The sequence below is a fragment of the Trematomus bernacchii genome, unplaced genomic scaffold (assembly GCF_902827165.1).
Source record: "Trematomus bernacchii unplaced genomic scaffold, fTreBer1.1, whole genome shotgun sequence".
NCBI classification, from domain to species: Eukaryota; Metazoa; Chordata; class Actinopteri; order Perciformes; family Nototheniidae; genus Trematomus; species Trematomus bernacchii.
In genome coordinates, this window is record NW_022987723.1 from 1,190,112 (window position 1) to 1,212,055 (window position 21,944).

Genomic DNA, 21,944 nt, shown 5'->3' on the forward strand with positions numbered 1-21,944 from the left:
AAGAGCAGATGTTGATAAAAGGCAGTGGTTTCTCGGTATTTGAAATTGTTTCCTTTCTGTTGTTCGGAGTATCTTTGTTCCTCTTTAATGCCTCTCCCAACATCTGTTGCAATTTGGAACTTGCCTAATTGAATTATTACTTCCAGCCAAAAGGATTTTAATGCAGAACAAATTGTTTTTACTACTCCCAGACTTCTTATTTAGAGCCACAAAGGTAGCTATGGCGTTTGTCTGATGCATTTGAGGTGAGCATTGAGGCTCTGGAAACACTCAGTGATGTCTTTTGAGATATTTGTTTTGCATTTTTTCTCCATTTGAATGGGTGTTGCTAAAAAAGATAAAACAATGTCATGGTGTCATAGGACCAAAAGCACTTAACTGCCGTGCAGACAGCAGATAATCAACATCTGAAAACAAGATGAAAAAGGCTTTTCTCTTCTCTATCCTGCTATTGTGAAGTGATCTGAGAGCACGCTACTCGATAAGTGCCAAGTGACCCGCCATTGTTTTGGTTATGTGTAGCCCTAAGTAGTGTTTGTCTCTCCGGGGAGTCATTCAACCTGCAGAGCTTAACCTTGAGTGATTCCTGCAGGTTCCTTTACTTTCATTCCTTCACCTCTAACCCTGCGCCATTGTCAGTGTGAGGAAGTGAGAGTAGAGCTGAAGGAATTCACGGCTCCTGGATGTGCACGACCCTCCCAACAATCAGGACCAGTGTTAAAGCATGTGCCGCTCACTCACACTGGCACACATGCAGCTGTTAAGTTCACACAGATAGTAGTGCTGTAACAGTTTCAATTACATTGTTGGCATGGTAAGCAAGTTCAGGAGGAATTTAAGTATTTGGTTAGTTTCCTTTGCTGATTAAAATCTCAAAAAAACGGAAGAGACGGTGATAAAAGGCTCTTGTGTTCCCTCAGGTGCGTCAATTCCCAGGCTTGTCAGAGAGGAGCCGGGGAGAAGGTGAGTGATATCTGAAGACTGGCTGGCCTCGGGCATGGAAGATGACACCCTGAGAGACATGCCTGTCTACAGTCCCATGGCAAACCAACACAGACAGATCAAGAAGGTATGTGTGCAGAAGTGAGTCATTTTAAGCCATGTTTAAACCTTTTTTCCCCCCATAATTTGATTAGTAATTATTCCTTTTATCAGCCAATCAGTCATGACTTTTGCCCTCTGTCAGACACGTCAACATGCAGCAGGCCCCGACTGGCTTTAATCCTCAGGTGTTTTAAAGCTTAAAGTTAATGGAACAACATTTTGGGTAATGTGCTCATGTATTTTCTTTTTCAGAGCAAAACTACAAGGTTGACACACTACAATACAATACAGCTTTATTTATAGAGCACTTTAAACCTCCAGACCAAAGTGCTGAACAGTCAAATAAACAAAACAAAACAAAACATACAAAAAATAACACAGCACAGCTCACACACGCTCATAAAACAAGTACAGGTAAAAACAATAGACAATTTAAAAGTAATAAAAGCAACACTCTAAAAGATGTTAATACGCTAAGGAGAAGAGGTGGGTTTTAGGAAGCGATTTAAAAGCAGACAGTGTGGCGGCCTGTCTGATGTGCAGGGGCAGATCGTTCCACAGTGTGGGAGCCGCTACAGAGAAGCAACGGCCCCCTCTGAGCTTTGACTTGGTTCTGGGCACATTCAGGAGCAGCTGATCAGCTGACCTGAGATGGCGGTTGGGCGTGTAAGGGTGTAGCAGCTCAGAAAGATATGGTGGGGTCATGCCATTTAGGGATTTAAAAGCAAATAAAAGGATTTTGAAATGAATCCTAAAATGTATTGGCAGCCAATGGAGCGAAGCCAAAATGGGGGAAATGTGGTCATATTTCCGTGTGCCAGTTAAAAGCCACACATAAGAAGTTACAGCCATCATCCCAGCTAGCTTAGCCTAGCATAAAGACTTAAAAACATGGAGAAACCAGCACCTCCAAAGCTCATTAATTAACATGTTAAATCGTGTTTGTCTAATAATGACAACCAAATCAAACCACCTTGTGTTGCCTTCAAGCTTGTTTTTTGTCACATATATTTATATTAATCGGCTGTGGAGAGGGAGAAGGTGATTGTTTTTGTGAAACTTCCCTGAGTTTGAAGGAAATATAAATCAATTGCTTGAATAGCAACTAATCATGAAAACCAATGTTTATAAAAGTTAACTAAAAATATCAATACATCGCATGGCATTCACTATACATGAAAATGTGCAAACTGTAAGCTTAAAAAACTGGAACTAATTGTGTTCCATCATCAAATACCTCTGTTTCTCTTTGGTTACCACGCAATACACAAATATTTTTAGACTCGGAGACTCATGATGACACTTTTTTGCCAAGCCTTTAAATCTGATACAAAAATTACTTGGAAACAGAGAAGCAAAGGGGAGCTGCTGATTTTCTGGGAAATTGAAAGCAGCTTCCCCTTGAAGTTAAAAGGTTAAAAAGACCCTGAAGACTTATAATGGGTTTAGAGGAAGGATCAAACTCGGTGCATCACCCTCTGTCCTCCCCTCTTCACTCCCCCAAGCTTCTCCTCCCAACGTTCCTCTCCATAAAGTCATGGAATCTCCCTAAACTCCCGCCTGAGCATTACAGCTGCTCATTGTCTCATTTATAAAACAAAGACTATATGCTGCAGCAGCACAATTGCCAGTGTTAGTGAGTGTGTCAGTGGAAGGGTGTTTCCCTGATAGGAAACTACTGTATGTGAATGTGGAGTCTTAGAAACTGAGCCAAAACAGAGGTTAATATTCAACTCACAATACTTCATTTCCAATATTTTACCTTGATCAGTGGAGGAATATCTAATTACAAGTACCACATTCAAAATGTTACTTTATTTTACTTAAAGGGGTCTATTATTGTTCATTTTTATATTCATATCTGTATTTTGTTCCTCTACTGTGACATGTCTCCATGCTTTAATGTTCAAAAAGCTCTTTATTTTTTCTCATACTGCCTGTGCTGCAGCACCTCTTTTCACCCTCTGTCTGAAACCAGAGCCCAGTCTGCTCTGATTGGTTAGCTGACCGGCTCTGTTGTGATTGTTCAACCGCTTATGGCGCATTTCCACTGCAGCGCGTAGCACGGTTTAAGCATGCCGTGCCAAACCCGGCACGTTTTTTGTTGCGTTTCCACTAGGGGTAGTTCCGGCTAACGGGTACTTTTTCACAGTTTTTCTGGCTCTCCAAAATCGTGGTTCTTTCCGGGCCAACAACCGGGCTGAGTATGCTAAACTAGTGAGAGAATTTCTGGCAAGGGGGCTACAACTACAACAAAATGAACATATTTTACCGTGATTTAATTGAAGTACACGTTTCAAAATGATGCCGAAGTAACAACATACTGATACCGGTTACTAAAAACCATGAATTAATGCTTTGACAAGTCTGCAGACAGACGGCAGGCGAAAAACCTTTTAAAATGCGTGTTTTCTGAATGGAGATCGACTGAGCTAACGCAGTATATGCTCCGACCGTCCACACTCATAACAACGGCCTATACAGACATAAATAAACCAGCAACTGTACTCGCCATGACACAGACAGTCTGTGGTGTGTACTTGTTTAACTTTTGTCTAGTTTCTGAACAGATATGAGGAGCTGTGAGCTCTGAGTGCTAACAGCTAACGGCTGATGTTGGTTTTGTGTTTCGCATTAAAGATGACGTCACGGCTCCGCCTACACTGCGTTACTATAGTTACTGCCTCAGCTACTAAACTGTAATGGAAACGCAGCATACAGTGAGCCTGGCCTACCAAGGCCTAACTATACCGTACTAAGCCTTGCGAGGCCCTGCAGTGGAAATGCGCCATTAGAGATGTCCCGCCCCTTAGCCTATCACGTACAATGTGTGCAGCGCTAGCCAATAGAAGCGCGAGTGTTGCATTGTGATGTCATTATGTCACGGAAGTTATAAAAGGATTCCAATTGTTGTGTTTCCTGCAGGGGGAGTGTGTGGGAGAGAAACTCCCTCTCGAGGTAACTTTTGGATGTTAGCCTTTGCAGACCATTTACATGCACAAAAACCTACAGTATAACACACTACACGAGAGGGAAACTATAAAAAAGCATAATAGGGCCTCTTTAAAGTCAACAGAAATATCTGACAGGCCTAAAATTTGACCCTGAATGTTGAATCAATATAGGTTTTTATTATTGGATTGATGTTACTAATTAATTTAAGTAGCATTTAATTGTTGTAGATGGTTTAGGAGTAACGCATTTGAATACTCTTAATTTGTAATCTATAATGATGTATCATATTTTAGCAATCACAGTATGCTTATATCAGTAGTAGTAGTGGTAGTGGTAGTAGTAGTATAGTAAAAGTACAATATGCTTCTGAAATGTAAAGTAACATTACATCTCAAAGTGTTTTTATGTACAGTACTTAAGTAAGTGAAGTAAGTTGCAGCAGTAGTTATTAAATGTGTGTTTGATGAGGCCGTAAAGCTTCATGATGTTCTCTGTCCACTAGAGGGCGGTGATGCATTGATAATGGCTGCTGCTGGATTTTTTTTATTGACCCAGAGATTCACCCTGAACATCCGAAACATGTCTGAACATGAACATGACTGCGAGCTGGTGCAGATGTTAGGGCTTGGGAGTCGATACATTCCCTAAAATAGCAATGTAGAGGACACGTGCACCATAAATGATCTATGTTGCAGCTGGATAATCAAAACCACCCTGTTATTAAACTCTTTCTGCTGTGTCGACACATGTGTATGAGTGTGTGTGTAGCCCTATAGGAACTCCTTTCCTCTTTGTTAGTTCTTATTAGGGTTAGATAAACAACTTTTGATCACTTCTTCTGCAATTTTGGGACTGCTTCTGCCAAGTAAACCATCAACTACAGTGATTCATTCAAGTTTAATAAGTGCATTCAGGCATTTCAATCAGAAAACATTTATTTTATAGTAAGTGCATGGTCCGATACAGAGTGTAAGTAAAACACAATGTGAATGACACATGAAGCTAAATAGTGCATTTAATCAGTGATTGTCAAGGAATCTGTTAGGAAAGACATTACTTCTTGTATTGCAGGGAGCACAAGATGACTACTACATTTCGAGAACACAGAAAAACCACAGAAGAAAATTATTCCCTGAAATATATATTTTACAAATGTGTTATGTGTCCCATGTGAACTCGTTCTTTCCTACTATATCAATTGGTATTCAAATGAGTGCCAACAATGACAACACTGAAGTCCTGATGCTTAGCAGATAATGCTCTCCCTGTAAACAATCTGAGTTTAGGGCAAATCCAAATTTTAACCCGATAATTTAAAGTAAGGGGATCACCAAAGTTATATAAAAGAATTCACGACGGTTGATAGTTGTCAACACATTTAACTCAAAACCACAAATGTCAACCTTGTGGTGCCGCGAGAGGAAAGGTCAGAGAATCAGTCATTAGGATTTATCCTCCAGTCTTTACAACATTTCATGGCAATCCATATAATAGTTTTTGAGACATTTCAGTCTGGACCTAAGTGAGGGACAAAAGGTTACTTGTTTGGACCCATAATTAAACAAAAAAGTGCATCAAACAGTGTAAATGAAAGTTACATAAAACACGAATTACAATCCTTGTGAAATATATTGTGGCTTAAAGATCCTCGTAAAAGCTTGTGGCTGTGAATCTATTAAGTATGTTTGTTAGCTGGTCACAGTGTTAGCCAAGTTAATGTTAAAATATGTGCCCTTCTCCGCTGTCAGCAGGGTTAGCCATTACACTGCTAACAGACCTCAAATACTCCTCTACCAAGAGTGTGTGTATCTGCAGGAACAGGAGGACCCTGAGCTTAAGCTTGAATATTTAAATCAAAAACGAGATGCGTTAGCCCTTGTATGATTCATAAAGCTAAAGGACTAGTGCGTTTGTATCAGACCACACACACACACACACACACACACACACACACACACACACACACACACACACACACACACCACACACACACACACACACACACACACACACAACACACCACACACACACACACACACACACACACACACACACACACACACACACACACACACACACACACACACACACACACACACACTCACTCTTACAAGTTGTTCTGCAGCCAGTCGAGGTAACCTCTGACTGCTCTCTTCCCTACTTCAAAATCCATCGGCCAGGTAACAAAGCTGAAACACCCGTGGAAGCCGTCCAAGTAGTGGTCGGCGGTTACCGTGACACCCGAGTCCTGTAAGCGCCGTGCGTACATCAAACCGTCATCCCTCAACACGTCATGCTCGCATGTCAGGATGTACGCTCGGGGGCTTTTAGCCAGAACCTCGGGTCCTGCTAACAGAGGAGAGGCCCTCACATCTAGGAGCCCCGGCACCTCCCTCACCCCCCCCTGGGAACCTTTCTCCACAATCAGAGGCTTGTAGTTCTTCTTGTATTTCGGGGACAGAAGGACGGTCCAGTCTACGCGCGCCCGCAGCTCTGGGGTGATGTTTGAGTGCTGTAAGGAGCTGTGGTTGTTCACCAGCAGCTGGGGCAGCAGGGAGGGGTCGGCACCGAAGTACTGCAGCCAGAAGCGGACCATGATGGGCCGGTAGAGGATGGGAATGTGTTGGTTCTGCAGGTAGGAGGGCGTGTTGAAGTCCAGAGCCTGGAGCACGGGGTAGATCAACACCTGGACGCTGAATTTCACACTCATAGTGTCATCTGTGGAAATCTGGGAAAATGCAAGAAACATAAGGCCACAATCTCTCAATACTGACAGAACGTTAACTAAGTTACTTTACTCAATCCTAGTTAATGGTTTTACAAATAAAAACACATGATATGCTTACATAGGATGCAGTACTGTAGTACTGAAGTACCCAGTATTTTTCACGCAATAAAAACAGGATAAAATAATGTACTGTGAAAAGTGCTGTTTTGCCTTTTGAGTACTTTTACCTTTGATATTTCAAGTCAATTTAGCGGATAACCCTTTTACCTTTACTTCAGACATTTTTTGTATTTAGAAATGTACCTGTCATGGAGAATCTAAGTATTTCTACTTTTCATGAAGTAAAGGATCTGAGGACTTTTTCACAGGAGATCTGGACCGTACCTCCTGAGTGACCGCAGCAGCCAGGTTTCCTCCGGCACTGTCCCCGGACAAAGCGATACGCTCCGGGTCGATGGCATACCTGGCCCGAACCTCTGCAGACAGGAAGTGTTTGGCAGCAGCGAGGCAGTCTAGATACGGCACCGGGAAGTTCACCTCTGGATACATACGATACCTAGACAGACAATGGTTGCAAATTACAAGTTACTGGAGGCATAGAAAACTTTAGAGAATATGATTATATGGACTCTTTCTGTAGTTATGGGGTTGTCATAATTTCTACAGTGTGAGTAGAGTGTGTTTCTTTCTCTATGAGCAGAAACAAATTGTAGATTAGTGTTGCACACTTACTCAACAGAGACCACAACGGTGTTCAGCTCGTCCGACAACATCCGGTTGATCACATCATACGACCCCTTCTCTGAGGACGTGATAGAAAGATGGGGAACAAAAAAATCGTTGCTGAAATATGCTTTTTTTTTAAAGATTTACAGCAAGGCACAAAGTCAAAAGTTACTACACGGACTCATTTTGTGAAATTTAGACATCTAGAAATGTCACTCAAGGCAGAACATTTTACATAAAACAAGTCAAGTCTGAGGAGCTTGTTATTGCATTTATAACCTCTTTAGAACACAAAAAGCTAACAAAACTCGCCTTTTGCCAACTTTAAACAGAGATAACAGTATACACCATCACCACCATTTGTAGAGCCGAAACATCTAAGGAAATACTTCTTCGGTCTTTTTCTGTTTCAATTTCCTCTATTTGCCCTGAAAGGCGAGAGGAATGTCCAAACTCACTGGTAGTGCCGAGGGCCCAGCCTCCTCCGTGGATAAACATCAGCCCTCTCCTCAGATGACCCTCCCCTCCAGCCGGGGGCTCGTACACACGGACAGGGACGCCGGCGAAAGTGATGTCGCAGACTTTAACTCCCGGCATGACCCCTCCTTCGGACTGAGAGCTGCACATCCCCTGCATAATGTCCTCAAAACCTTCTGTCGACTGCCTGAGGGACTGGATGTAATGATCAAAGCCTAGCCAAGCTTTCAATGACGCCTGAGGAACGAGAAGACATTTAAAGAGGACATGTTATGATAATGTTCAGGTATCAGATTTGTATTTTGTGTCTCGACTGTGACATGTTTACATGCTTTAATGTTCAAAAAGGTATTTATTGTTCTCATACTGCCTGAGCTGCAGCACCTTTTTTGACCCTCTGTGGGAAACCAGAGCCCATCTCTAATTCAACCGCTTAGAGATGTCCCGCCCCTTAGCCTATCACGTACAAATGTTAGAGCTCTAGCCAATAGGAGTGTTAGTGTAACATAGTGATATCGTTATGTCACGGTAGTAACGAAGTACTCCAATCACTGCGTTTCAGGCAGAGGGGAAGCGTGTGGGAGAGAAACTCCCTCTGGAGAGAACTTTTGGATTTCAGCCTATACAGACCATTTACATGAATCTATATAACCCACAACAGGAAAGGGAAAACGCCCAAAAGCACAATATCTTTAAGGTGTATTTAAGCAAAGAGTGAAAAAGGAAAATTGGGGAAAGATCAGATGTGTTCCTCTCTTGGGATGGACTTGAGAAATAACTGTCTACCCTAGTCACCTCTCTCCTCCTGCACTTTGTGTTACTGATGTGTCTCAGTGCGTCTGCCCTCCTCCCCACAAACATCTCAGACTGTCTCAATCCTCAGGTTCAACTAAGGCCAGCAGACACAGCTGTTTGACACATTGGGGGCTCGAAGCCACACTGAGACATTTGTTGTTGGATTTCCAGCCCCTATCTGTTCCTGACCTCGATCTCTACCTGCTTGCCTGTAAGCTTATGAATCCTCGCTTCCTGAATAAATCACTGAACTGTTCCTGCCTGGATTTTCTGCATTTGGGCACTTTTTCTTCTGCATCCACAACTGTTTCCATTTTGATTTTCTTTTAAAAATGTTCATCGTAAAAGCAGCAATGTTAGTTCAATGCTGTAACGGTGGAGTACTCGATACGTCCCTTATTTAGATGTATTTTAGTAAAGCTAGTTTCGGAGTAAAGGCCTTCATTGCAATTGCCATCAGCCTTAAAAAAAACAGAACAAAAGCACTACTACACCCCATGCTCCACAGTATTTAATTGACTGTTTTAATACTTTGTTAATGCTCTATTTTAGGGTTTGTTATCTTGTTTATTGAATTGTTTTGTTTGCATTTGTTGTGTGTCTTGGTGTGGCTGCAATCTTAAATATAGTGGACAATGAGGTGCATTGTATGATATGATCAAAAACACCTTCACTCTAGTTTTTAAAACTCCCTCATCCCCAATGATAGTTGTTAATGTTATATAACAAGACATTACATCACAATGGTCAGTATACTGTGGAGCTACAAGGGCCCTATAAGTAGAACATTAAGCTCTCTCAGTTTGGCTATTTCCATAGTATCAAATGTAGAACAAAGGTGAGGTGAAGAGCATGTTGTAACCAGAACAAACTCTCTGATGGCTGCTTTGCAACACATTAATAGTGTGGAAACAGCTTCATTAACTGTTTGTCCTGAAAAAGCTCTTTCACAAGGTTTGTACATTTCTCCCTGCTGTTACTAATGAGCCTTAACTTATTTAAGCATGAGACGACAAAGAGAAGCACTGTAAACTACCCATAACTGAAATCCATAACAGAGCATAATGCTGGGGTTTTTACAGGGAAATGTACTCAGTGTGAATCAATACATGAAGGTTACAGGTCATGACATCTAAACTGAAAATACACTGCTTAACTAAAAACAAATTGTAAGACATTTATATATGCAATAATAACTGAACTGATCTAAAGGCAGTCATTGCAGGGTTAATATTATTCAACACATGGCAGAGTGGGTAGGATCAAACTCCGAGTGTGCACACAGACTAAGTGTGCTACTGTGTTGTAACGGCCAGAACAAGCAATACGGATTTTCTATATCTGGAAAACTACTGTTGTATAGCATTTTTTGTGCAGATTAGATCATAATCATAGCTGAAAATGCATTACAGCACATGTAGCACAATGCATTCCCAATAAAAAAAAATCTCCCATCTCTCACCAGGTGCATCGTTGTTCGGAAACCAAAATCCAGTATCATCAGCCTCCAGGGCTCCTGGATGGTTTCAGGCAGCGGGATGTACACATAGTAAGCGAGGGCCACCGTCAGGGACAGAGAGACAGCAGCTGGCAGCAGCCTCATGGTGTGTGTTTGTGTGTCTGTGTGTCAGCTTCAGTGTCTGCAGACTGACTGCAAGACAACCTGCCTCCAGAGATGGCACTAGAAATGACTTTATGGGACCTTTAAGAAAAAATACTTCCGGATAAAATCCTTCAAAATAAAACCCTTCAAAATAAAACCTTTATTGACATCCGTTTGACGTGTAGTCTGAACCAAGCCGATCAATCAATGAATGGATTGATTGCTATGTGATTGGTCATTGGGCTTTAATCGATTCAGGTCTGATCTTTTTATAGCAAATATTTCGCCATAAATAAATCATCTATGTTAGATATTTTTTATTTGAATAGCCCCATGCATGGTATATGAAATAGATATAGTTTCATTTTCCTCCATGGCGTGTAGGACAGAGAGTGAATACACATACTCAGAGATGCTGTATGAGAAACCAATATGATTTTGGAACATTGAACAATGTAAATCTATTCTAGTAGAACTCAACAATGGAATTATGATCAGTAGAAATGGCCATGACATGTGACCTTTAAATCCAGCTGTACTTTGGTGAAAAGTTGTATTACATGTATGTGGCCACAGAGAGGCACAAGAGAGCTGCAAAGAGGACTCCATAGCTCCATACAAACACAGGACACAGTACATAGCCCACATCTTGGCTTGTCTATCAGTTTTACCCTACATTGCAAGGGGGAAATGTTATCTCTGACACAAGTAGTTGGCTAGAAAACTGCTTTAATCATTGAGAAACATTACTTGAATAGCCTACAGATCTAATCCAATTGTTTTGCTGTATTGTTTTCTATTTGAAAGAAAGACAATTATCCCTGAAAAGATACATATTTATCTTAAATGTATAATCTCAGATGGTGCCCACATTGTCATTGATTGCTGACAGCTTCGAGGCACTTGTTGTGGGTCTAATTAAACCACATATACGATTAAATCAAGTTTCTGCTCCCACTCAAGCTTGTTGTACATCTTCCAGAAAGAGAACAGTCTGTTGTTTGAAAGTGCAGCAAAGACTGGTAAATGCATGCCCTGTATATCAGGTAGAGTCAGAAGTGCAACTCACTATTGATGTCTTTTATGTGCACAAATCAATACTGGAGCGAAGTCTTTGGACAGAGAAAAGAGATCAGACTCAGCGTGATTGTTCAAAGGCTATTGATTCTTACACCTCCAATCTTTCTGTCTGATCAAAGGTTTTTGGTGTGATTGTAACAGCCACGATTTGGCCTAATATCTTTGATTTTTTTGGGGGTACATTTTTGCCGTCTGACAGAGTGCAAAGAGAATCGGGGAAAGATGAGTTCAGAGAGAGACAGGGTTTCATCAGCAAAGGTCCCCGCCGGCCAAAATCAAATCAAGGACGTTGCAATTAAACACCATGCATCTCAGACCAAGGGTCAAAGAGTGTCGGTGTCACTGTCTCACTCTCCCTCTGCGCTATGTATCACCCTGTCTCTTCCCACGGTTTAATTTTTAAATGAACACTGGCCGTCCCTGGTGGCCATGTGGGAATATGTAAACAAACATCAGAGATGATGAGGATCTGACCCCGGCACTGGACTGGTTTTCCAAAACACAGCAGCTGGACCACCAGACCATGTCAGATTAGCTCGTTTGAAGAGCTGTGGGTGGTTCTCAGGAGAAGACATGGAAAGACTGTGGAAGGTCAGATGTCTTTACTTTAGAAAAATGTAACCACCAAAGCTTGTAATATTATAATTCATGAATTGAGTAGATTGTAAATGCAAGAGTTCAGATGTTTAGATAAATGCAATCTGATTATGACCCAATACAATTCTCTAACTCCAGATGGATTTCAAGACCTAGATTTCAAGTTAGATTAGATTAGATTAGATGATTTTATTGTCATTACAAAATGGAAGCACAGTGTAACGAAATTAAGGAGGGTCTAACCAGAGTGCAAAACAGTCCGTTATATACACAATTATCAGTAGTATGTACAAATAAATGATACGAAAATAAAGGTAAATAGATGGGAAATGTATAAATAAGAATAAATACACAGATAATAATAAATACAGTGAATACAGTACTGTATAATTGCGCTTCAGCACAGCACACGACAACAACTAGGCAGTATGGGACAGCGTGGGGTTCATTGTCAGCAGTCTGACTGCTGAAGGGAAGAAGCTGTGCGTAGTCCTGTTTGTTCTACCCGGGAGGCTACGGTCCTTTAAAAAAATAAGGCTTCTCTAGCTTCTTATGACTATACAGACAATAGAAGGGTGTCTATCTTCTTATCTTACTCTTGGCATAAAATAACTATTGTAAACGATTTAATCTATGCTATATGCTATTTTAGGTAAGCACACAGTATCGGTATAACCTGTTATAGAGAGAAGGCGAAATGGTATAAGGATGAGCAGCAGAAGGTGGATTGTTTTTATGTTTTCCCCTTTACTGCAATCTAAACAGCCAATACACTTAAATCAGACCACAGCTGGTGTTCCTCATGAGTCACTCGAAACTACAACTCTTTGAGGACATGTTGAAATCTTGCATCCAGCTGGGTGTCAGTGTTACACACTTAAAAGATCACTTTTAGTCCGACACGAATGCCATACTTGATATCTTTCCAGAAAGCTGTATGAATGAGGGCGTCAGCAGAAAGCTTAAATTGTAAACGTTAATGTGATATATGTGCTTGAGTATGTGTGTATGTGTGCGTGTGTGTGGGGTTAAGAGTGTGCATTAAAATTCCCTCTTCCTGCCACCCCCCCCTTCCCCCTGTGTGTTGGCGTCTCCCTGCAGTCTGTGGTATGGAGGGCAGAGCGAGGGCCTCTCTTGTGTCGCCGACTGGAATTACACTTATGGTCATTTAACATGACTTAACGCATGAAGATAAATGGAGGTTTTCCATTTCAGACAGTCCTGTCTCGTTGTTCTGCTGCTTTCTTGACACTGCCTCTACATGTGTTATAGCATGTACAGGCAGTGTCCATGGCATACTCCCCCCAGTAATGTCTTAATAATGTCTGTACGGTAAAAGATTGACTCATAAACAGGAACTTGAAATAGCTGCTCTGCATCTGGTATTCTGATTTTCTTGGGGAGATGTGAAGCAACAACTGCAAATGAGAGAACGCAAACTAAGCATTTATTTGTCACCATTTTTGACACAGGCACTGTTAAGTCGATTAACTTCAACAAGACGTCTTTGTCTTCACTCGTTTTTAATCTTTAAAATCTGTTTCAGCAGTGACCAAAACATATTTGCACAGTTCGTTGACATTATCTGGATAACGTGTATGCAATAGCAGGAATGTTCTCGCTGCACATGAGAGGGAGAGACCATAAAAGTGGGATGCTGACGGGGTCTAGACCAGGGGTTCCCAACCTTTATTGTGCCAAGGACCGGTAGATACATTAAAAAAAATCGCGGACCGGTTGTCAATTTTAACTGATTTTAATATTTACTCACCACCAGCAGGTAGCAACAGAGGCTAATTGTATGTAACAGCCTGAACAAATACTAGAACAATATGCATCCAAAACATATTAACAAAGTTTAAAAAAGAACCGGTGTTGTTTTTTGGTTTTTCGGAAAACCAAAAAACCGACGTTATTCAGTTTTTAAACCAAAACGGGAAAACAGATAAATCAACGTTTTGGTTTTGTTTGTATGATTTACGGATAATCCAGTGAATGCTGGGAAAATGTCGTTCGTTCCGGTGCACTCCCGACAGCATTTAGCACTACATCAAGATTAAGATTAAACTAATTTATTTTGGGAACAGCCGCATATATGCCGGTGTCGGACAGACACAAACACACCGAACACACAGAGCTGAGCTGAGCAGAGCACATACACACACATCATGCGCCTTGGTGACTGACTGGACATCTCCTTCAAAAAACTAATAAAAGGGGGAGTAATCGGGCAGTTCGATGTGTGTAGATGTGTGTGTGGTTAACACGTAGCAGCCTGCAGTCACTCTTAAACTGTTCTGATTAAGTTAAACACAGCGAAGGCGGTGCGTAAAAAGGCACAGCTCTTTACCGAGTATACGTCCCGCTGCCTCCTGATGCTTCAGCCATTTCATGAAGGAGGGTTTCCTTCTATAAAACAGCTGCGGGCAGCAGATCGTGAGAGTCCCGGACATTAATTCATAGATCAAGGCAGACTGGTTTACTCTCCTGTTTTGCCAATCCGGTGCTTAAACAAATAGCTCTACACCCCTGGCCGACATGTCCTTAAAATGAAGTCCGAGTTTGAAATATATCTCAAATAATGTATGCACCACCATTTCCCCACATAAACATAACAGTCTGCAATCAAACGGTTGTCTCCTGTGCGCTCCTCTTCCTACTTGGCGCACCGGTAACATGCTCGTGTGCACAAGAGGCTGAGACCTTAGGCTGAGCCGCCGAATCCCTCGGAACATCATAAAAGCCATTTTCAACGGTTTTCTGGTGAAAGATTAACTAGCTACTGGATGAAATAATATGACTGGTGGCATAGGTGCGAAAATTAAATACTTTTTGAAAAAAAGATTATGATAAAATATTTTTATATATTTATAATTCTGCAAATATTACGATAAACTCACAGCTATTTCGCGGCCCGGCAGTAACACCTCCGCGGCCCGGTACCGGTCCGCGGACCGGGGGTTGGGAACCCCTGGTCTAGACGACTGCAGAGGGATGAGTTCACGTCAGGACATTTGTCAGCCTCAGACCCATGAGGTAGAGCTCTACTTCAAGTCCTTCCTGTCTTCTTCGTGTCAAACGTTTAAACAGAGCACCGGTCCCTGTAGGAAAAGTGTAAATAATTTTAAAATAATAGCTCAATTACCAGCCAAACATTGTCAAACTGTCTTGTCTGTCTGGGACACCTGGTTATAACGATGACATTGTCAATGTTATAAGTAACACCTGATTTTTCTATGACAAGTCAAAAAGACCTGTTTGGAGGATCCTTGAGCACACAATATCCTCACAGGAACCCTTTCATGAGTATAGGTGACTGTGGGTGTAACCTCCAACCAGTGTTTCATGGAGGATAAAGTGATTTTACACCTCAAAATGGCAACTTGAAGGGTTTTCCACAGCCACTGTTCTTTGTAAAGGAGGAAGCTACCAGCCACCTCTCCTGCTGACAGGAAGTGAGTCTTTGTTCTAAATATGGAGGCCGAAGTTCGGTGGGTTTCCTTTTCTTTCTTCTCTCTTTTGAAGCATCACTGATACAGATTGACAACATCCAACAACATAGATCATTATCGACATCCTAACACATTTTGGCTGTGGCTCAGTGGATAGTGTGCTGGACTTTGAATCAGGGGGTAGCAAGTTCGAGTCCCACTGCAGTCAGCATGTCGTTGTGTCCCTGGGCAAGACACTTCACCCCAAATTGCTCCTGTGGGGATTGCCCACAGTACTGAATGTATGTAAGTCGCTTTGTATAAAAGCGTCAAACAAATGACATGTAATTTAATTTAATTTTCAAACCAGAGATGTGGGCAGTGATTCAAAGGAGCCAGGCTCTTTATCTTTGAAAATGTTGTCTATGTTGCCATTGTAAAAACTTTAGAGGAGCGGCATTGCTGCTTACCTTTTATAAAAAAGAATGAGAACCTGAACCAGTGATGGAAAGTTTGTTTTGTACATTTCCTGATATACTGTACCTAATCTGAATTTTGAAGTATTTCGCCATTTGTTCAGACTTTCACATTTATTCAAATATGTGTCACAGGAGATTATTGTAGTTTTATTGTCTTCCATATTGTCATTAACCTTCGTGACTCTGGAGGACTTTTACTTGTTATTGAGTCTTTTAACACTCTTGTATTGTTGCATAGTGTGGCATCTGTGTGGTATAGAAAACACTCAACCCTTTCTTTGGCACAATTAGAAAAACATTGTTTGATTTCTTACTTTATTTTATAGATCATGTTACACACGTCTCACATATGGATATGGGGCATTGTCTGCTTGTGCTTGTTGGGACACACTCGACACACACACACACACACACATATACAGTGACAATCATGTATTGTGGTATTCAGGAATGTCATGGACAGCGGGCCAGTTGGTGTGCTTCATCTGCAACACAGACTATTTCTGAAACGACAAACAACAACCTGCTCTGCCCTCTGCAAAGCAAGGTGTCCCGTCAAAAGCAGGCTCAGTTTTGTGTCAGGCTGTTGTCGGCGTGAAGTTCAAGTGCTTATTGGTTGAATGCTATTGGCTCTGCTGCTGCTTTATCATCTGTACATTTTCAGCAATAGCATCATGCTGTGATGCTGCTAATCTGTTTCAGAATGGCATGAATAGATTGCTTACATTATCTTAGTTTGTGTGTACTTGGTGGCATGCTACAGAAAAGAAAGGTGAGCACCGACTCACTAATTGTTCTCATAATCATGTTTAAACACCTTGTGCTTGGCTATTAACACATTAGTAATGAGAGTCGACTCTGCTATGTCTTCTCTGTCTCATACTGTAGTACAAACTCTAACCAGCTAACAACAGGTTGGAAAGATTTTCCGAATCTCATTTATTGTATTGAGCGCCCACACAAAATAGCCAGAAGCAAAGAAAGGATCTGACTAACAGTTTCTTCGGGATTTAATTAAAGTCTTTGCATTACTGTAAATGAGAGAAGGAGATAGTGAAACTGAAAACAACATCTGCTATGATCTGGTCTCTGCTTTTTCAGAGAGACAATAATTCATTCAGTTGTAGAGGTTGGAAACGATTTCACCTGCTCTTCATCACCGGTTTCACAATTTCTCTCCCCATTTTATTTCCAAACCTTTCCACCACCAACTCCAGCTCATATCTAGCTTCTGTCAGACTCATTTTTTCCTTTGAGACTGTTCTTGTGTGTCAAGTACATGGGCCAGAAGCAGCCATCAAACAGGCCCGGGGGGGGGGGGGGGGGGGGGGGGGGGGGGGGGGGGGGGGGGGGGGGGGGGGGGGGGGGGGGGGGGGTTGGCACTTTAGAAGACTGATGGTGTAGCTCCGTTCAGTGAAGCCAACAACAGATAGCACACCAGTTTCCTCGGTCGTTGCATCCCCACAGTCTGGAAAAAGCATCAGGCTGGCAGCCGGCCTTGGCAGGGAGCGAGAGGTCAAAGGTGAAGTGTCAAACAAGGCCTGATGTGGACAGCCCACATGCCTCAGCCCTGACCTTTAACCCCGCAGTGCGCGATGACAGTGCTTCAGTGTTCTGCTGCGGAGATCTGCAGCGCTCACACCCCCACAAACAACGGCACCACGACTATAAAAAGCGGCAAATAAAAACAAACCACATCGAAGACGGTCCAGCAGGGCTCCGACGGCTGCACAGATTAAACAGAGCAGCCATGATTAAGCATGCATTCATAAAAACTCATGCAGACGAACTCGCACACTCACATGACCTTCCTCTTCCTCTCATGGCATACTCGGCCGACGCCCGTCCCACTCCCAGGAGCCTCACTCCGGTCCAAATAGGATCCTGATGTGCTGTTAACCAACACTCCCACCCCCTCCCCGCGTTCCCTTCAGCCAGAACCGAGGCTGTTAAACGCGGTTTCGCACTCCGCCCCTCGCCTCAGCTGCTGCCCTGCAACGATGACAAGAGGCAGCTGTTGTGGCGGCGAGAGGGTGTGATTGATGCAGTAGGCAGCAACCAGAGCAGATACACAGATAAATGGGCAGATATACTCACACATATGGCTCGGGGTCACTTTCAGAATTTACACTACAAATATGCAAGTGATTGCCAGTTTATCAGCACTTGAATCTGTGGTGGTTGGATTGCTTTGAGCTAATTTGTAGTTTGAGTGCCTCATACGGGCTGGGATGAGAGCATTTGGACACAGGAGCTGCAGCGGAGGACTACGAGATGTTGAGAAGCAGCTGAAGAGTCTGGCGGCAGCTTGAAGACCGGAAGATAGCCTCTTGGTCTGGAGATGGGGGCCAGTTTAGACAGCTGGTTTCATGTAACACTAATAAAAACTCTTCTCCTTTCACTGACATTTCCCTGTGGAGAGAGAACCCAACTCACAGGGTCACACAAAGATGCAAATGTGCGGGTGCTCAAGCTGATAATGAGCACACACACATCCGAGGCGAGAAGGCTCACCTTGTGAAAATGCACGGGCAGTCGAGGGTTTTATTAACTGTGGCTTCATAATAAGCTCGCCTCTGTCTGCCAGATTCAGCCCGGATAGATAGACTGTGTTGTATATGTGTGAAAGTGTGAGTGACCTCTTTGTCCTTGGCTCTATACGACGCTGTATTTCTGGCATCTGTTGCTTTCAGCAGAAGCTTAGATGTAGGTGCAAGCTCTCATGTACAGCATATACGTGCGTGCGTGTAGTGAGTGTGTGTGTGTTGGTGTGTGAGGTGTTGAGTGAGACTCCCTGTTCCATTTTGTCAGGATGTGTCAGCACCATCATCGCCTTTCCTTTTTACCCCTCCAGCCCTCTGTCCTCCACCTCTCTCTTCAGCTCTCACCAGGATGGCTTGGTCTTTTTTACATTTAGACAAGGTGTTTTTTTCTGGAATAAAGCTCATGCTCTGCTCCTCAGATTTCCTGTCACAAATGGCTTCAGCTGTAATTGGTTTCACAAAGTAGTGCTAGCAATTTATTTCTATTAAAACAACTGACTTAGACTTACATTTGCTCTCCTACTGTTACAAAATGAGCTGGCTAAAATGACTAAGCTACCATCACTTGCAAGTCTAACTTTTTAGCTACCATTCTTAAGACTTCAGTTTGGTTTTGTCTGATCTAGTAAGGAAGTACGCTACGTTTATACGAAACTGTGGTGCTAACAGCATCTGAAAACATTGAACAGCAACATGTCTTTCAAGGAACAAACTATTACTGTTACTCTGGATTAACCACAGCCTTCACTGTCCAATATTATAAAGAGTAACTTGGTAGAAAGTATTTCCAATGAACTGTCAACGATGAGGTCTGAGGATCAGCGGGTGCCACCAGGAAAAATATTTCTGGACAGTTATGTCACTTTATATATATTATTTTTACAGTGACGTTCAATGCTCTGAGCAAAACAATATGTATTAGTAATGGGGAAGAAACACAAACCAGAAAGATAGTGCATCTAAAAGCTGTGCAAAAAAAATCCAATTCACTCTGAGAGACCACTTACCACGAGTGGTAAATGAGAAAATGTGTGGGTTTCATGACTGATTTGGGGGAACTGAAGCTGTAATGTTTCAGTTTACAGCTGCTCTTCACTGTGTTCAATACATGTGGTCATGTATTTGTGGGATTGGCAAACTAAATGAGATGCTGGGTCATATCGGATTCTGCTCTCTGCTGCCATCAGGGACTTGTTCTGTATCCTAAATGGGTTAAACATATAGGGAGCTTCTTATTATCTCGTCCTCTTTCTGTAACTCCTGGACAGACTCCTCCACTAATTGGGTGTTAGTGTTTATTTTTAACCTGTACACACACACACACGCACGAACACACACACGTCCAAGAAGTATAACGACACACGCACAAACGGACCCTTCTTGTCATGTGATGCGGGCCTTGTGATAGTAATGTTGTTAGAGACAGGATTTGGAGGGGGATCCTAGGTGTGTGAGTGTGTGTGAAGAGCTGGGGTGCTTTAAATCAAATCCAGCGCACATCGTTCATCAGCAGGTCTCACTCTCACTCATCAGGCATGGTAACTTCACACCGCCAGCGATGCAACCACAACCCATACCCTCTTTTAGCTGGTTTCCCCCCCCTTCTTAGGTCATCCGTTAAAACTGTGGTTTCATGACCACGATCAAGCGGCGCCGGTGCTCTCACCCCCTCTCAAAACATTGATGGAGGACACAGGTCATGCATGTGTAATGGGATAAGATTGCCATCACTTTCTCTTAACAAAACATACACTAATAACAAACCAACCTGCAGTATAGGCAGCGTTTTCCCCCTGAAGTCACTGCTGCTTATTGTATCCGTATTGAAGCTGCATGAGGATGTGCTCTCCGTGCTTTTACTCCACTGTCTGGTCTCCATAGAAACTCACATTTTGAGCACAGAAATCTTGCACTTGCACCACATAAGTTGTGTTTAAACCTGCAGCCTGATGTGAACACTGTGTTTATCTTTTAATAATTAATAATTCATTGATCATTAAAGGAAGCCCAAGGCAATAAATATCACACAACCAGATCGATTATTTCATGCACCATTGAGGGCTAAGAAAACGCTCTATACAAAAAGCTACACTCAAGAGAGGCGCATACATCAACATATGAAGTAGCCGTCTCCATTACTTCCTAATATAATCCATAAAAGCTTCCTGAATCTCAAATGTACGGTATTAGCCAGATTACGAGTACTCTCCTTCATTTTGAGCTAAAACCAGACATATTTCGAAATCCTGCTGTTTATGTCAGTTCTAGATTATATATTAAACATTTAAATATTTCCTCACCCTTTTGTATGAAAAGATGATTTATATATGCAGGTGAAACTGAAGGGAAGATCATATCTGCCACAAAGCTGTACATTTGAGAAGTATGATCATTTTGTTAAGAAGGAAAATATATTTCAAACATTACAATATACAATTCAACTGCAGAGAATTATTCTACAACCACTTTAATAAGTTCATGTTATGTGTTATAGGCAAACGCACCAAAATTGACTTGTTCCACCATCTCAAATGTGAATATATTCACACAGGACTCTCTTGAAAAATAGATTTTTAATCACAATGAGACCTATTCTGGTTACATAAAGGTAAAATAAATAAAATAAATATTCTATTTCCCCTACATTTCTAATATAGGATAAAATACGTCTGGGTTTTTGGACAGATTTGACCTTATTTATGATAGCAAAATTATAGATTGATTGAAAAAGTTGTCATCATATTGATCAATAATGAAAATAAAGTCAGTTGCAACTTTAATTTATAGCAATGCCATGTGACCTTGCTGTAAAATGATGACCTTTGACATTGGCTAGCCTTCAGAAAATTATAGTAAACATTTGGGCAAATAATACCATGTAAATCAGCCACTTGCTTTATCATTATATGCAACAATAATAGACTCTAGTTGGCTGCATATGCACTAATAGGGTTTTGTTTGATTTGATTTGATTAGATTTATTTCGAATGTGTAAAAACAATAATACAAAATGAAGCAGTGTCAAATTGATATAGCCTACACAAATATTACTGATTGTAAATTATATATAAACAAATGATCTACTTAATTACACATCAAAAAAGGGGTGGGAAGAAGTTTACACTTATTTAATCCCACCCCTTCTCCCCAAAACTAAATTATTAACATATATATATTTTTTTTTCTTAAAGAAATACATTTGTTATTGAAAAACAAACAAACAAAAACATAAAACAACAAGATAATAAACAAACAAATACATAAACAAACACATAAAAGAGGTGAATGGTAATCAAGGGTAAATGTATTTATCACCGTTTAACCTCATGCTGAAGAATAAATACTCCAGAAATGAGCTGAGAACCTACAATCTCTCCCGCCTGTCACTCTCCCGGAGCCCCCGCCCCGCCTGCCTGTTAACGGGAACTCCCCCTAAATTCCCCGGTTCTCCTCTCTCTGCTCATTCTCTCCATGAGCTGTCACACA

At 41.8% G+C, this 21,944-nt stretch overlaps 1 protein-coding gene across 1 annotated transcript; it reads right to left on the reverse strand.

The window, feature by feature from the left end:
* Nucleotides 1–6,063: 6,063 nt before the first annotated feature.
* Nucleotides 6,064–10,392, reverse strand: nceh1a (neutral cholesterol ester hydrolase 1a). Its single transcript, XM_034144352.1, has 5 exons — nt 10,188–10,392; nt 7,912–8,167; nt 7,460–7,529; nt 7,112–7,283; nt 6,064–6,727 (listed from the first exon to the last, which is right to left on the reverse strand). The coding sequence occupies exons 1-5, from the start codon at nt 10,326–10,328 to the stop codon at nt 6,107–6,109; spliced, it is 1,260 nt and encodes a 419-aa protein (XP_034000243.1). The 5' UTR covers nt 10,329–10,392; the 3' UTR covers nt 6,064–6,106.
* Nucleotides 10,393–21,944: the final 11,552 nt, after the last annotated feature.

Coding starts and splice junctions, on each gene's coding strand:
- nceh1a (XM_034144352.1), bottom strand. CDS start 10,328: ATGAGGCTGCTGCCAGCTGCTGTCTCTCTGTCCCTGACGGTGGCCCTC. Junction 8,168..10,187: donor TCCGAACAACGATGCACCTG/GTGAGAGATGGG, acceptor CTCGTTCCTCAG/GCGTCATTGAAAGCTTGGCT. Junction 7,284..7,459: donor ACCGTTGTGGTCTCTGTTGA/GTAAGTGTGCAA, acceptor TTGTCTGTCTAG/GTATCGTATGTATCCAGAGG.